Source organism: Carex rostrata, chromosome 22 (genome assembly GCF_964058835.1).
Source record: "Carex rostrata chromosome 22, lpCarRost1.2, whole genome shotgun sequence".
Taxonomy (NCBI): Eukaryota; Viridiplantae; Streptophyta; class Magnoliopsida; order Poales; family Cyperaceae; genus Carex; species Carex rostrata.
The window spans coordinates 4,328,016-4,344,878 of NC_135939.1; the positions used below are offsets into that span (position 1 = coordinate 4,328,016).

The 16,863-nt window shown below is 37.5% G+C and overlaps 1 protein-coding gene across 10 annotated transcripts; it reads left to right on the forward strand.

Moving 5' to 3' along the window:
- The first annotated feature begins 1,231 nt into the window (after window positions 1-1,231).
- Window positions 1,232-9,554, forward strand: LOC144574359 (uncharacterized). Of its 10 annotated transcripts, none has more exons than XM_078324311.1 (13): window positions 1,495-2,215; window positions 2,302-2,570; window positions 3,171-3,270; window positions 4,225-4,420; window positions 5,365-6,572; window positions 6,679-6,807; window positions 6,905-6,979; window positions 7,247-8,191; window positions 8,331-8,444; window positions 8,527-8,586; window positions 8,700-8,768; window positions 8,982-9,054; window positions 9,186-9,554. In XM_078324311.1, exons 4-13 carry the CDS (start codon window positions 4,258-4,260, stop codon window positions 9,422-9,424), a joined length of 3,075 nt encoding a protein of 1,024 aa, XP_078180437.1. In that variant the 5' UTR covers window positions 1,495-2,215; window positions 2,302-2,570; window positions 3,171-3,270; window positions 4,225-4,257; the 3' UTR covers window positions 9,425-9,554. The 10 variants fall into 10 exon arrangements, 9 of the variants coding, with proteins under 9 accessions (XP_078180442.1, XP_078180443.1, XP_078180437.1 ...); XM_078324309.1 differs by having other exon boundaries at window positions 2,302-2,546; XM_078324310.1 differs by having other exon boundaries at window positions 2,302-2,546; window positions 4,230-4,420.
- Window positions 9,555-16,863: the final 7,309 nt, after the last annotated feature.

Here is a 16,863-nt window from a genome sequence, read left to right on the forward strand (position 1 = left end):
TCATTATAATATCATGCCACCATTATGCTGTAACCTTCAAACCAAGTTTAGGCAGCATTAAAGAAAAATGTTCATATCAATTACTCCATATTTTCACAGTTAATGATTAAAACTTTAGGTATTAAAGAAGAAGGTTCATATTGATTAAGAAACACATAATAATCTCATAGATATATGAGGAGGGTTCAAATGCCTCCATTTTTTGTGTCTCCATCATGTCTTCATTTTTAAAAACTCTAATAACTCAAAATTTGAAACTTAAAAAGTCAAAATAAAACCGTTGGATATGATCTACATCATTTTATCTATGCACATGTAAAATATTATGACATTTCAACTTTGTTTTTGTTGCCATCAAGAGATTGTAAGAAAATGAACTAATGTAGATAATTTCTAGACGTTGATTTTTGAACTTATTAATTCACATAAAACCAAAATTGAAATGTGATAATATTTGATGAGTATATAAAGAAAATAACATAGATCATATCTAACGGTTTTATTTTGACATTTATAATTTAAATTTTGAGATATTAAAGTTTTTAAAAATGGAGGCATGATAGAGGCACAAAAAATGGAGGCATTTGAACCCTCCTCATATATGTATATGAGTAAGGCTACGCTACTTCGTGAATTAATAGAGGTGTTTTAATTCGCGCTCGTATCTCTAGTTTCGAAGTTCCAAATAGCCGATTCAAACCGTTAGATGCTTAATTTATATTAAAATGTGCTTAGAGATCAAATTTTACATTTTTTGTAATTTTTTGACTATTTATTAAGATGATTTGAAAATCGTTGTTTTTTAATGATGCATAATTTTCAAATCATCTTAATAAATAGTCAAAAAATTTCAAAAAATGTAAAATTTGATCTCCAAGTACATTTTAATATAGATTAAACATCTAACGGTTTGGATCGGCTATTTGGATTTCTAAACTAGAGAATTAAAACCCATTAATTCTAGGCTGTTCTTCCATGGAAGTGTATTCTCTGCGGAGTTTTTCCGTGCGGAGTTTTTAATCTGGTCCGTTCGTTTCAGATCGGATGGATCAGATCAGATCTTGCTCAAATTAAAAAAAAATTCTTAAAATTTGCGAATCCTTTCGATCTGGTCCGTCCAATCCGAAACGAACAGACCAAGTTCCGCACGGAAAAACTGCGCAGAGGATACGAACTCGTTCTTCCATCTTTAGGAAATTGCTCGCTATTTCTCTTTCTTCTCTCTAATTAATTCTAGGTTGTTCTTCCATCTTTAGGAAATTGCTCGCTATTTCTCTTTCTTCTCTCTAATTAACTCAAGAGGATACGAATTCGCGCAACAGAGCCGGCTCCTTTTCCGCGATCTCCTTCCTTCTCTCTCCCTCTATTTCTCACGTGACGCACTCCACTACTCTTTTGCGCGATTTTTCTCTTCCGCCACACTCCAATGCGATCTTCACCCCGCGATTTTCGACTGCTGCTACTCCAGGGTAAGATTTTTTTTTTTTGCTGATTCTGTTTTCTTTTAGAGATCTTCTTTCTATTTTTCCTGAAAAATTGTTCATTTTTGTTTGTATTAATCTTTTTTACAACTTGGCTCAAAATATCGACAACTAGAGAAGAAACGATATGTGATATCATACTGGCTTTAAGATTTTTTAATATAGTCTAAAACTGGCCACTTGAATTTGCATTAGCCTTGAACTTATTTGCTCAAGCGACACTTTCAAATTGTTGGGTTTTATGGTTAAGAACATCCTGCCAGGAGCCATTCTGATCTTTGTCTTCACTTTTGCTAAACAATTCCACAACTACAGACTTTTTATTTTGTGTTCCTGTGTTCAATGTGAGGTCAATCAACTGCAAACTTGCAACAATTTATCTGTTTGGTTATGTACATAAGTACATTACTTTTGTTTTGTGCTATTGTTTCTATTCTTAATCTGATTACTTGGCTGAATTATGACTTACAAACTGAAAAAATTGTGCTCTTTTGTTTGTTTAGTGCAACGTTCGTAGCCAATTGGAAATACGCTTTTGGAAAAACTGTATATCTTAACTCTTCATTCTGCTTATTTGTTTGTGTAGTGGTGATATAATCTTTCCTATAAGATACTATATTGTGAATTTTAGGTACTTATTTTGGGGTTTGGGGCTATTGGTGTTGACCTTGCAAAGAGATTGAGACCATTTGGAGTAAAGATTCTTGCAACTCAGAGAAAATGACCTTCAGATGGTACATGAAGCTCATTAATTTCATGAGTCATTTAAATCATGTTCTCTATATTTATACAAATTAATGTCCTATTTTTGTTTTTTCAGAATTAAGTTGTGATTTTGATCAAATTGCGGGGTTGGTTGATAAAAAGAACACACCTGAGAATATGTATGAATTTGCATGAGAGGATGAGATAGTTGTGACCTGCTTGTCCTTGGACAAAGAAACAGTAAGGACATTCTTTTACAAAAGCGCCCCCCCTCTCTACCTCAAAAAAAAAAATTAAAGAGAGAGAGAGAGACATGGATATGGCCTCATACCAGATTTATTGCTGTTACATTCATTTGATGTTAGTATGGCTTGAACCCTCTATGTACCTCTCTTTATCATTGTCTTATCACTTTCACCTCTTTTACATAGTCAAATTATAAGAGTACTGTAGATCATGACATTGGACTGATTCTCTTTATAAATCAATGATTCTAGAAAAATCAATCTCATCTCAAATTTACCTTTATTAATTGAACAGTCATGGTATAAGCGTGTGCTGTAGAGCACACCATTAGGAACATACACTTTTCAAATAATATTGTTATCAACAATAACTGATAACTCCTCAACTTCTAACTTTCACCTTTGTAGTAGAACAAACCAGTTATAAGAATTATGTAGGCTCCCAAGTTCATTATTTGCAAATCTTCTTTCCTTCACTTTGCAGTCAGATACATAAATGTTTGCAGGTGCTATCTTGACTGAACAATGAATTTAGAGTAGAATTTTGTAGCTGTTGTCCTCACTGAATAAAGTTGATTGTTTGCAAATATTTTTCCTTCGCTTTATCTTTTTCAATCGTGTTTGAATTCTACTAAAACAATTGATAAAAAAAATAATAAACAGTTTATTCCAATTTAACTTAATTTAATTTATTATTTTTTTCACTACGTTGATTGATTACTTCATATTGTTCTTGCAGAACATTGCAATAAGCTGACACAGAGAAGTTTGTAGGTGCTGTGTCGACTTAATAAGCAATTTACAATAGCCCTTGGAACTCTCTGTCAGTGGGTGCCCAGGTACTTCTCTTATTCTTTATTTTTCTTTAGGTCTTACAGCCCATCCATGGAACCCTAGACTTCAAACCATAAACCCTTCTTGCATTAATTTGTCATTATGATAGCAAATTAACAAAAAATGAGTTAAATTTTATGGTCTAGAAAGAGCAACAAATACCAACCTATGTGCAGTACATAATACCAATAAAAATTTGCACTGAATTCTTAATGAGAAGAAGGTTTTTCTTGCATTAACATATACTAAATGGTGTCTTGCATAACTTGGTGAACATATTTACAGTTTAGATTAAAATATGAAACAGTCTGATTTTCTGAATTATGGTTCGGGGTTAATTTACTATATTTAGGGCTTCCCATTTTCAAATTCTAATTTTACATATCATTACAGTAAAAAAAATTTTACACACTATATATCCTTTCTTCATTACCAAATAAGATGTTCAAACATTACTATACAATTACAAACAGACTAACATAATTATTTATTTCCAAGCAGTGAAGAAGACAGAAAAAAGAAAAAAAATATGATAGTTGCACAGTATCCACACAAATGGTTTCAAACAGTTTTTTTATTGTTCTTTTTTATTGTCTCCGTAAAGAGAACACGCATAGTTGTTTTGTTAAAAAAAATTGTGCTTGATAGGATTGTAACGGAAATATAGCACGCTATCGTATAGAGCTTATCCCTCCAAATATAGATCATATGCCAATATCAATATACATCAAGTAGTTAAACAGCCTAATGCTATTTTCATATGTATAGTTTATGTAATATTTAGATACTACTACAACTCTACATTTTGATAATATCCATATAGAACTTTTTAATATTGGTGTATGTAACTATCATATGTAAACATTATGTGCACTTTCTCATCCACCTTGAAAGTAATTGCCGAAGCAATGCGAGGCATCCATCTAGTCTAAACCTTAAAACCCTGATTCTATGAATAGTAAAGTCTCTAAACTAAGAAGAGTGAGTACGGTATGGAGGAGGATCAAGTTCTATCGCCTGTGAGGTGCTTTCTCCTAGATAAGTTGCACCACCGTGAGATTGCATACATCCAATCAATAAAATCAGATGAAGATGAAAAACCGCAAGGCTGGATTCATAACGCCATTGGCTATTGGAAATCTCTTGACAGGACAGGTTCCTTTTTTTTCCCATGAATTATTTACTTACTTTTTTATCTTGCATGCTAGCATTGCATCTAATAAAAGTCGAACCTAATTTGTCAATTGAAAACAACATTCGTGGGTCTTTCATATTTGCTCTGCTCTCTTATATGTACCTGTATCTTCCTTCCATCAAACTCTTACATTATACTTGTATTCAGTATGTGTGCCAAGGCACTTGGGGCCAGCATATATATAATTGATTCTACAAAATGGTGATACTGTTAACTCAGTCTTATATATACTGACATTAAGCTTACTGGGACAGGTATCACTAATTTTGTGTGAAAAAGTAGAAAAGCAAAACATGTTTGATACAAACAGATCAATTAGAAGGTTCTATTGCTCATTCCCTGTTTTTAGCAAGTGTAGAATTTCCTTTTGACCAGTAACCAGACAGTCCACACTGAAATATACACCAATTTAATCTGACTTTAGTGCTATATGCACTGGCAGAGCTATTAAATCAAACTTTGAAGGAACTCTCAAGAAAATGTAATCTTTCTGTTCAGTTGACCTCCTTGTATTCTGTCAATTGTACAGAATCAACTTTAAAATACAATCTTTTCTCTTCTGGTACTGCTGTGATTGCATAGTTGTCAGTAATTGGCATGAAGTCTATCCATTTTATTTGATACAGAAGAGTGAATGTTACTTTTTTATATCATAATCTTGACTGAAGCAATTGTAGTGCATATGTAGTACGCGTATCAATTCAAACCATTCCAGAGTGTTGGTCAGATCCCTAATTTTTGCCTCAATAAGATCAAAATTATCGCAGCTGTTATTGTCTTTAAGCCTGACTGTTGTTTTCAATTAAACCCTCTAACACAAGTTTCTTGAAGCGCTTCTGATCTGGACTATTTCTCATGTGAATATTTCTCATAAATTCACCTCTGATCTGGACTATTTCTGCAGAGAAGGAGAGCTGCTTGTTGTTGGTGTATAACTCTTGTCTGGACTATTTCTCATTTGAATATCTCAAAATTCCATGGCTGAGAGATTTTCTTGCGGATGTGGTCACGTTTTATGAACTTTACAAACGATGGGACGTCTACATCTGCCCAAGCCCCAAGTGCCTCCAATGGTTTTCTAGTGGCGATTTGCTCATTAGTCACCTGGCCTGTGAGCACTTACCAGATATTCATCAAACTAACGCATGGCCGTTACTACGTGATTGGACGGAGGAGAAGTGGTGCGCCGAGACTCTTCGCAATACTGTCTGGAAACCCATTGATGTTGAGTGCGCATTTTGCTTACGGTGTGATGCATGTGGGGATAGTCATGATGGTGGCAGCTTGTTTAATAATTTGCCATTTTCAAAGGATTCCAGGAGGTCAAAACTCCTTGAAAAATTGGGCAAGGGATTCCAAAAGTTGATAGATCACCAAGAGAAGTCTTTCTTTTCAATGCTCTCTAATGGCCGCCTGAGGGCACTTATTCGTCTGGCGGCCAATCACATCCGTCACCCAACTGGCAGTATAAGCCTTTTGGAGCAAGCGCCTATCTGCTTCTGTTTTCTGGAGGAGGAGCCCCTCTCCTGTTTTGTTCAACTTGTAGATGACATGGTTCATTTTGTCAACCAAATTACAGCCGCACCACCAAATGGGATAATGGATCTAAGCAGGGACTATAAATGTGATGAAGATTGGAGCGAGAACGGTGAATGCCTGGATGCGCTTTCCGCACCCCAGAGTAATGGCAGCTGCGATTATTTTGTTTTGAATGAAGACAAGATTACATGTCAGCTTAGGGACCCAGACGGTGTACCGCATTGGGTTTTTGAAGCGCCACGTATCCCCTCAATTGAACTACTCCCTACCAAAGCCTCTGAAATGTTTCATCAGGTGGAGAGCAAGGTAAAGTCCTTTGTGAACCGCCTCACCATCCCCAACATGCAGTCTGTGCCTGCTGAGGTTGTCTACTTTGAATTGTGGAGTGCGATGTGCGGGCTTAGAAATAGAACTTATGGGTCACTTGTCGACTCCCCACCTTCTTCGTTGTCAGCTGAGGAATCGAACTTATGGAATGGTGAATCACCCCGTGGTTCCTTTAACCACAGTTTTTTGTCTTTCTGTTCTTCTGAAGAACTTGTTCAATTCCGGAGCACTGCATTTTTGTCTAAGGTCAGTGATTTAATGAGATCACCACACAGCTGTTTTTCCCCGCACCCTTGTATTTTTGTTTCTTATTCTTTGATGTTGATCCAGTATTATAACTTTTGAATTGCAGATCAAGCCAGGCTATCTTGAACTCATCAAATTATCTTTTGAGCTACAGTGCTTGAAGCCTCAAATCCAGGAGTTTTGTACTATTGACCTCCGCAAGTGTATTTTGCCTCTCATAAGATCGTATTTGCGGGTATGCAATTTTTTTGGCAGCATCATTTGCAGGTATGCATATTCTTTTCAGCCGAAAGATAGCAGACAGGACTTACTTTCTGCTTATTCATTTGCAGATGAAGTTGTATGCGTTAGTGGAGGTGCTCTACCGACCTGTAGAGGATACAGATGTTGGAAAGAGCGCAGAAAAGGTAAGAGGGTCATGTCTCAATCCTAAACATGGTATGTTTTGCTAAACACGGTGCTAGTGCATCAAGAGGATTCATATTACATACTCAAGATATAAGCATTTGGCCAGTTCCTAGTATTATCATATCTTTTTCTCTGCATGGGGAGGTCCATACATGACACGAATTGAAACTTGACATACAAACCTTTCTAGTGTTTTCAAAGAAAACCTAACTTGATGCCCCAGTGCTGGGCTAAAGGGCCTCATGTCAGCTAGTATGTTATTGCAGGAATGTATTGATTGGACAGACAACGATAGCAGTGATGTAACACCTAAGGCTGAAACTGGAGGTGAAACTGGTTTGGTAGCGCCAACAGATTCTGGAGCCCAAGTCTTTGACAATTGGAGCGCCCTGTCAGTTTCCAATACCGAATATGAGGATGAACCAGCATCAGTTCCCAGTACCGAATATGAGGCTGTAAATACAGAGGCAGCTCTCCCAGCGAGCAGAACAGGCGTAGGCATGGCCATACTGAAATCTGGAGGTGAAACTGGTTTGGAAGCGCCAACAGATTCTAGAGCCCAAGTCTTTGACTTTTGGAGTGACATTTGGAGTGATGCGTCCAGTACCGAACATGAGGATCAATCAGCATCAGTTCCCAGCTGGGTGGAAGATCCTCTTAACCATAGCTTGTATCTCTTCCTGACAGAGAGCGGGCTTTTGGAGACTGAAGTCACTGGTCTTCTCGTCTGGGGGTCAATCACTGATGTCATTAAGCATTGTGTCCAGATAGGCCGCCGGGATGATGCACTCGAAATTTGGGAACGAAAAACCTACAAGTCATTGAAGTATTGGTGTTGCTGTTGCTGTGACTCACATTTTCCATGTCGGGAGCGTCATATGGAGCATATGGAGTGCGAGCACCAGCTTGGCTTTCCTCATAATGCATACTGGTCGATGCCCGTGCCACACAAACAAGATGAGGTCAAGGGTGAGCTAGGTTCCGAACCGGAGGAGGAGGTTCTCTCGGGAAGTACTGTTACCTTGGGTGGCTCTGTCACTTTCGACCGCAACTTCAATTGCTTTCTTGTGGATGCTACCAAGCTATGTCCCATACCCACCTCCAATAACGGTGGGGAATTTTGTAAGGATACATCATTAAGTGATAAAATTCAGCATATAAAGGATCAGCTCTCTATCTTGAGGCACCTTTTTGGTGAGAAATACGAACTTGTGAGGATGTTGGACTCTTTTCCTCCCGCGTTTCATTCTGCTTTCTTCAGACAGAAGTTTTGCTTTTTCTGTTAAATATCCCTCCATCTCTCTCTCCCTCTCTCTCTCCCTCTCTCATGTACCCATGGTCTGTTTGCAGGTCAAGTTGGAAATTGTGCAATGTTGTGCTCAAATTGACAACCTAAAGCAGGACCTCTCTGAATGCTGCCTTTCTGAGTACAACATCTTATCTCCCATTGGATCCTTCATACAGGTATGTGTTATAATTTATAAACCAGTCTTGCCTTGTCAATAGCATTTTTTCTTGGATACACAATTCAGTTTTGTGTATGCAGGCTGCATTTGGCATTGACTCTGTTGATCTGTTTGAATCATCGGCACGTCAGAATTTTGAGGTACGCAGACTGCCACTTCTTCTCTAGTTGTCGTGCTGCATGGATTGTGTATGCAGACTGCCATCTGATGCCCTTTTGTTTGCTAAATTATTGTACGGTTAATTGATTTTCAGGCGTTTCTTCGTTCTGTTACATGTGTAGACCTTCCCTCTGTCAAGTTGGAGCTACAATCACATGGCAAGGTCAGAAAACTTTTCAGCACATGACCGACCCAAGAAAAACACACACGTGCGCACACACATATTAGTATTCCTGTAGTTTGCAACCTGTTCCTTGTTGCATGTAGACCCAAAGAAACAAAGAGATTAATTAGTCAGCATTGCTCTGCTAAGCTAATGCATTTGTATTAACAATGCTCGTCCTAGTTTTCGTATGTTAATAAATAATATTAGCAGGTGCTTATCAAACTTATGGAGCATGGTGGACGGTTTGGATTCGCTTATGTTGGGATGTCTTGGAAATTTAATGGTGGGTTATTTTCCATTTTTTTATTTTTCTTACGCCTGTTAAAGATGTTCTGTCATATGAAATATAATTTTTGTTATAACTTAATACTTGTTTGTATGTTTATTTTTGTTGCTTAATTCTGTAAATCTCAGGGGAGATGTATTTCGGGGGGTGCATGAGGACAGTTAATGGCTCTCTGAAAATGGTTGCATCATCAAATTGGGAGTCAGATTATTTTATCATGGATGAAAAAATTACTTTCAAGGTTTGTGACGCTGATCCCATTGACATGTGGCAGAAGCAGCGTGCTATATTGGAACTGAAGGCCTCGATTATACTAGACGTGGAAAGCAAATTACGCGAGTTTGAAGCCAAATTTCCATGTTATTAATTTTTTAGCTGTTTGTGGTTGATATGTTCCTTCTCCTCTTTCTGTCTGTTTCAATCAAATGCACTTGTACAACTGTGAGATTGTGCTAACTGGTTCATTTTTGCTCAAAATTCCATTTTCCTCTTGGACAGTTTTGGTTTTCTGACATATTACTAATCCGTCAAAAATGCCGAGTTATTCAGCCAGTGGAAGTTTATTGTTTTTTGTTTGGTGTTGAAGTTTAATTGGTGCAATACCCATGGAGGAGGTCTTAATTCCTAGCGCATTCAGCATGTCATGAATCTTGAACTGCCTTGCATTGTAATGTTATTGTTGGCCGTTGTATGGTTTGAAAGAGAGCAAGAAGGGTGTGTTAGTGTGTAGGAAGTAATTAAGATGTAGCTGAACGGGTTCCAGCAAGTGTAGGAGAAAATTAAGTTGATTAAAGTCCATCTCTCTGACCATTCACGTTTGCATGACATAAATTATTCAATTAAATGTCATTCTCAAATAATACATTAAGAGCTTAAACGGAAGGATACCACGTTATATTCAGTTGTTATTTGATGAAACAAACCGAAATTTGCACGGATCAATATCAAGACTTAAAACCATTTAGGCAGACCCGGCCCTAACTACAACTTTAGGCAGCCACTTGTGCCGTGTCAGTACACATGACACGTCATATAATGTTGGTACGGTCTAATGAGAAGTGTTAAAAATTCCAAAACGTACTTTTTTTTAAAAGAAATATCTATTAAATGTTTACCAAAATGTTAAAAAATATATAAAATTTCAAAAAATGTGGAAAAAAGTACAAAAATCTAGAACGGAGCCAACTTGAGATTTTGATAATTTTCATTTTTGCTCAATTTTTTTCTTGCACTCTCATGGCCTGTTCGGATGTCACGGGATTACACGGATTTGACGGAACAGAAACTCTCTTTTGAAAAGGTGGGAACCCACAAGTACAGGTACGCACGAGATCTATTATGGAAATGTGCTGAATTGAGTGTTCGGTTGTATCATAAAATTAATTGTGAGAAATCTTGTTTTATTTTAAAAAATATGTATATATCTATTCAAAATATATTTATCTATATATATCTATGAGGAGGAGGGTTCCACTGCCTCAATTTCTCATACCTCCACTCCACCTCCAAATCTGAACCGCTCATCAAAAACTGAGATGAACGGACAGATCCAACTTCTCTGTAATTTTACTTCCCCTCCTTTTCCTCTCATTACCCCTACCGCTCTTCTTCTCCTCCTCGTTCTCTCCAATTCGCCCACCCCCCACCTCCGTGCCCCCCTTCTGCAACCCTCTGCGCCACCCAGCGCCATCCCAACGCCCCTCCGCATCCCCCATAGAGCCCGACCTCTATTCTTCTTCAAGGTTTCATTATCTTTCTCCTCTCCCCGTTCTCCTCTTGCAACCCTTGATTGAACTACCTCGAATTTCGCACCAACCCATTCCCTCTTCTTCAAGATTCGGTGAAGAATCAAAGAATGGACGAACTGCATTCCTCATTTTTTTTTGGTATAAATATAAATTCAATGGTTTAATGGATTTTTGTGTAAATCTGTAAGAACTGACAACTTATAGCATTAATGTCATTAATCATGAAATGAGAATTTAGAATTTAAATGTCTCTTTTGATAGTTGATACTTCTCTTGTTTTTATTGTGTAGGCAACTTTATCTTTATTTTTCATTTCTAGTACCAGTAAATGTGAGCATCTGAATGCATACAAGTAAATGTACCAGTAGATGTGAGCAACTTGTCCTTTATTTTTTGTTCAATCATGTATCATGTAACAAGAGTATACTAAGTGTTTTCCCTTCATTTTTTATTTATTTATTCAATTGTTTGTTTCTTCGTGCAAACTTTCTGAATGACCAGTTTCTTTTTATCTGTGAAGATGTTAATTGTTTTATATTTCACTTTAAATTTACAGTAGGGTAGGGCTCAATTGAAGACAAATTTATAATAAAATGAACAAGCATATGTAAAAAATATTTCACATTCGGTCATATTTATATATAGTCAAACCAAGTATGACCACATATACTGGTGTATACCAGTACCCGTTCAAGATAATACCAGTGAAACATTCGGTCATGTTTCACTGAACTTCACTTCCATAGAAGGACAAATTGATCACTATTTTTATCAAAGTCCAACAAGAACACCAAACTGTTTATTCTTTTTAATGGAATCCAACATTAACTCTTAAAGAGCCAACAACAACAAATCAGACTTAATTCACCTACTACTACTACTACAGAAACTAAGACAAAATTACAAAAGCAAGATGACTTTATTTTGTTTATTACCAACTGGTACATATGAAACAGCAAGAGAAAAAATAAATAAAGAACCAATAAATCACATTTCAAACATAAATGAATAGAAAAGTAAATTTGAGACATTTTCACATAATGATTTTGATTAAACAATGTTATTGTCATAATAATAAAAAAATAAAAATAAAAATACAACACATTGATGATCATACAGTGCATAGCACCAATTAACATACCACTGTCCTACATCTTAAAAATAAATTAAATATTTTCCATGCATCTAACATTCTTGCATGGAGAATCTAATAAGTTGTTTCAAGAAGCTTTCCAATTTGGAATTAAACCTCTTCTTTTGGATGCCTGTTAAAAAATCATACATTATACTTAAATGAAAACTTCTTCTGTATACACAAACATACAAAATGAGGAAGTGTACCAATTATATGAAAACATACCAAACAGAATAGCTTAGAATTCCCTAGCCAACATTATCTACAATTCTTGCATTTTCACCTCCTGGAACATTTAAATAACTTTAACTTTTAGAGCAAATAATAGGTTCATGCTCTTAAGTAAAACTCACAAAACATCAACTATATGTTATGGTATGGTGCAGGTACAATTTTTTCTTTTTTGAACAGCTAAGAAAACTGTAATTTGCATATTTGATACAAATATTAGTGTGAATTAATTTATTAAAACGAAAAGCAAGTGTAAATTATGAGATAATACGAGGTACTGAATATTGAGCATTTACCTCAGCTTCACAAATTGCAAGTTGTATTACAAACTAACTTTAGTTACATATATTAAACACAACATCCCCAAAAATTATTGTAGTCAAACAATGCTAATTAAGAGCTACTGGATATAAAACCAATTTTAATACAATAGGGACCAAATACTATCATGTTTGGTATAATAGCTTTAGTTCTATGGTCCTAAGAGGAAGCAAAAACTTGTAAAGCAATATTTGATCAAACAATTACCTTCCAATGCTAGCTTTTGATGAATTGCTTCAGCTTTTACATCTACTGAAATAAAGTTTTATAGCATTATTAGACAAACACATAGAGGGGAGTAGGGAAGATATTTCCAAATTAAAGAACATCTATAAGAAAATTGATATCCATGATTACATCTGATATTTCTTTTCCTTAACTTCATTCTAGGATGGAAAGTGAAGGAGACCTTCTTGCAGAAGTAAACCACGCACGAGGAATCGAAGAGCAAGGAAGTAAAACAGTGTACGGATTTTGGAGAACCACCAAAATCAGCCGAGACAAGAGGGGGATGGGGTCGGTGCGAAATTCGAAGTGGTTCCATCGAGGTTTGCAAGGAGCGAGGATAGAACATTGAGAGGAGAATGATAGCGAAACCTTGAAGAAGAATAGAGTGTGGTGGTGATGGGGTGGCACGGAGGGTTGCCGGAGGGGGCCCGATGAGGGGGGAGAGGCGGACTGGAGAACGAGAAGGAGAAGAGCGGTAGGGAAAAAAAAGCAGGAGGGGGAAATGAGAGGAAAATGAAGGGAAGTAAAATTAAAGAGAAGCTGGATCTGTCCGTTCATCTGAGTTTTTGATGAATGGTTCAGATTTGGAGGCAGGATGGAGGCACAAAAATATGGAGGCATTTGAACCCTCCTAAAATAGAGGAGGGTTCAAATGCCTCTATTTTTTGTGCCTCCATCATGCCTCCATTTTTAAAAACTTTAATAACTCAAAATTTAAATCTTAAAATTCAAAATAAAACCGTTGGATATGAAATATATCATTTTATCTATGCATATGTAAAAAATTATGGCATTTCAGCTTTGTTTTGATTGTCATCTTGAGCTTGTAATAATGTATACAAATGTGGATAATTTCTAGACGTTGATTTTTCAACTTATTGATTCATATAAAAGCAAAATCAAAATGTGATAATTTTTTATGGGCACATAGAGAAAATAACATAGATCACATCTAACGGTTTTATTTTGACGTTTAAGTTTTAAATTTTGAGTTATTTAAGTTTTTAAAAATGGAGGCATGATGGAGGCACAAAAAATGGAGGCATTTGAACCCTCCTCTATATATATAGAGAGTGGCTAATATGCATTCGATTGCATATGGACCGAAGTGCTTACGAGGTTTACCCCCCATTTTATGTGGATGCATAGATTTGGAGCGCCCCGCTCCACTGTTTTTGGCTATTTTTGCCCAACGTTAGCCGCTTCCGCTTGCCGCTGGACTTTTTTCGGGCCATTTTTCACCGACGCTGGGCCGTATCCGCTTAGTTTTCCCCAACGCTTGGCTGCATTCGCTTAATTTTCCCCAGCTGGACTGTTTTCGGGTTACTTTTGCCCAACGTTAGCCGCTTCCGCTTGTCGCTGGACTGTTTTCGGGCCATTTTTCACCGACACTTGGCCGTATCCGCTTAGTTTTCCCCAACGCTTAGCTGCATCAGCTTAATTTTCCCCAGCTGAACTGTTTTCGGGTCACTTTTGCCCAACGTTAGCCGCTTCCGCTTGCCGCTGGACTGTTTTCGGGCCCCTTTTTCATCGACGCTTGGCCGCATCCGCTTAGTTTTCCCCAACGCTTGGCCGCATCCGCTTAATTTTCCCCAGCAGGACTGTTTTCGGGTCACTTTTGCCCAACGTTAGCCGCTTCCGCTTGCCGCTGGACTGTTTTCGGGCCATTTTTCACCGACACTTGGCCGTATCCGCTTAGTTTTCCCCAACGCTTGGCTGCATCCGCTTAATTTTCCCCAGCTGAACTGTTTTCGGGTCACTTTTGTCCAACGTTAGCCGCTTCCGCTTGCCGCTGGACTGTTTTCAGACCCCTTTTTCACCGACGCTTGGCCGCATCCGCTTAGTTTTCCCCAACGCTTGACCGCATCCGCTTGAGTTAGGAAGGGAATTTTTTTAGTGTAGTTACTTGCTCCTAGAAATCACACGAAGAAAGAAAGAGTGTGGTGTATTTTTTTAATATAATTTATATTTTATCTATTGTGACTATTTTAGTCCATCATGATGTTTCCTCTTATCTATTGCTTATGTGCTTATCTTTCTGAACAAAAGAACACCAGTAACTAACTTTAACCTCAAAATTGTACCCCCAATATATGCAAAACTAATTTTGAACCGGTAAATTGGTACGAATTATGTCACTCTACCTTTCAGCACTATTTTTTGTTGGATATATTTTAGCTAGTTAGATACATCCGATCGATACTGTTATATCCCGAAATTTTAAAACATAATTTATTTGCTAAATTAAATTTTTCGCTCAAATTTAAAATTTGGTTAATAAAACGACATTTTAAATTTTTGTCTAATAAATTTTTAAGTGATACTAAAATTTCGAGATATAAATAACTTATGAAACTATGTAATTAAGATGAGAACTTGAAAATAACGTAAATTAATTCGTGTAAAGAAATAAATAAATAGATTTGAAATTAGTAGCATAAATATACAAATTTACTAAAGAATAATTTTATATATAAGCTACACATTTTATTTTAGGAATTAGGAAGATTGATTTGATTTGATAATTGTAGGTATATATATTTATATATACTAATTGATATTGAAGTATTCGGATTCAAAAATCGAATTATAAACACTTGAAGGTCTCGTACGAAATTATGATAAATTTTACGAAGATTTGAATTGAAACTTTGCAACCGTAATGAATTTTAATTGAATTGAAAACCAAATTGAATTTCAGAATTGTTTCAACCATTTGATTATGATCCAGCACGGATCTTGAAGATATCTCAATCCTTGAATTTTGAAATAAAGGAAAAAGGGGATTTAACCCCATTTAACTTAGGGTTTGGGTCCACAGAACCCCTTCCCTCTCCCTGTCTTCCTCTCTGTTTCGCGCAAGGAGGCGAGGCCTCCCTCTCCCTCTCTTGTCTCTGGGTGGCACCCCCCACACCGACTCCCTCTCTCTCTTTTTTTCGTTCCTTTTCGTCCCTTCAAGGAGAAGGAAATGGAGGCGATGCTGTTGGATTGATTTCCCCGCTCCCTTTCTCTCTCGATCACGCGAGCAACGCACTCGCCTCCGCTCCAGCTGTCCCGTCGTTTTGCCTGTGAGGGTGAAGCCACTGACAGTACGGCTGTCAGGGAGTTACTCCCCTCCCCGCCTTGCTGCCTTGTGTGATTCCGGGTATATATAGGGCCTCTCTCTCCCTCATTTTGGCTCTGGTTTGTTCCCGTTACCCCGCTCATGTGTTGAGATTTTTGCCTATTCTCCTCTATTTTCCGATTTTTTTTTTCGTTGATTGAGAGAGAGAGATTGAAGCCATAGAGCTTCCGATTGCGATCCTTGATCGAAGCCCTTGCCGTTCTGGTGTTGGCTGGTGCTGTTTTGGCGCTTGGCCGGGGCTGTTCTGGTGCGGGTTCATTCTGCTCTACTCGACCCGTGCTTGCTCTAATCGGGTGAGTTTTAGCACCTTACCCTTTTCTATGATGGTGCTGCGAAAGATTGAATTTTTATGGCTTGTGCGGGTTGTTGATTTTCCCGGCAAGCCGATGCATTGGCCGTGTTGCCATGCCTCTGACCTGTGCCTTGGCTGTGTTCTTTGCTCTGTTCTGGTTCTGTTGCCTCTGACTTGTTGCCTTGGTTGTGCCTTGCTTGGCTCTGTTCTGGTTCTGTTTGCCTTGACCTGTGCCTTGCGCTGTTTTGCTGGCTATGTGCTTTGCCCCTGACCTCTTGCCTTATTTGTTTTTATGTTTTGCTGGTCTTGCTTGTGCTTGGCTGTGTTGCTGTTGTGTTGACTTGCGAAGTGCTGGTACCAGTGGTACCAGCCCAGTATACTACTGGTACTGTGCTGATTTTGTGTGTATACCAGCCCTTGAACTGACAGGGACCAAATTGTGCAAATTTGAAAAGTTGGGGTTGAATGTATAAAAAATCAGACCCTTCGTACTATTTTATAGACGTGAGGGTCTTTTCTGCATAATATAGGCCCTTGTGTAAAATTAAGATTTATAGGGTCTGTTTTGGGAAGTTGTATGAATTTGCACATGGGCCCTTGTAAAATAATTAATTGGAAAGGCCATTTGGGCTTTTGTTCTCTGCTGGGTCGAATTCAATTTATTAATAAATTGAATAGGAGTTTGGGCTTCCTTAATGGGCTATGCAGAAAATAAACTAAAACATCC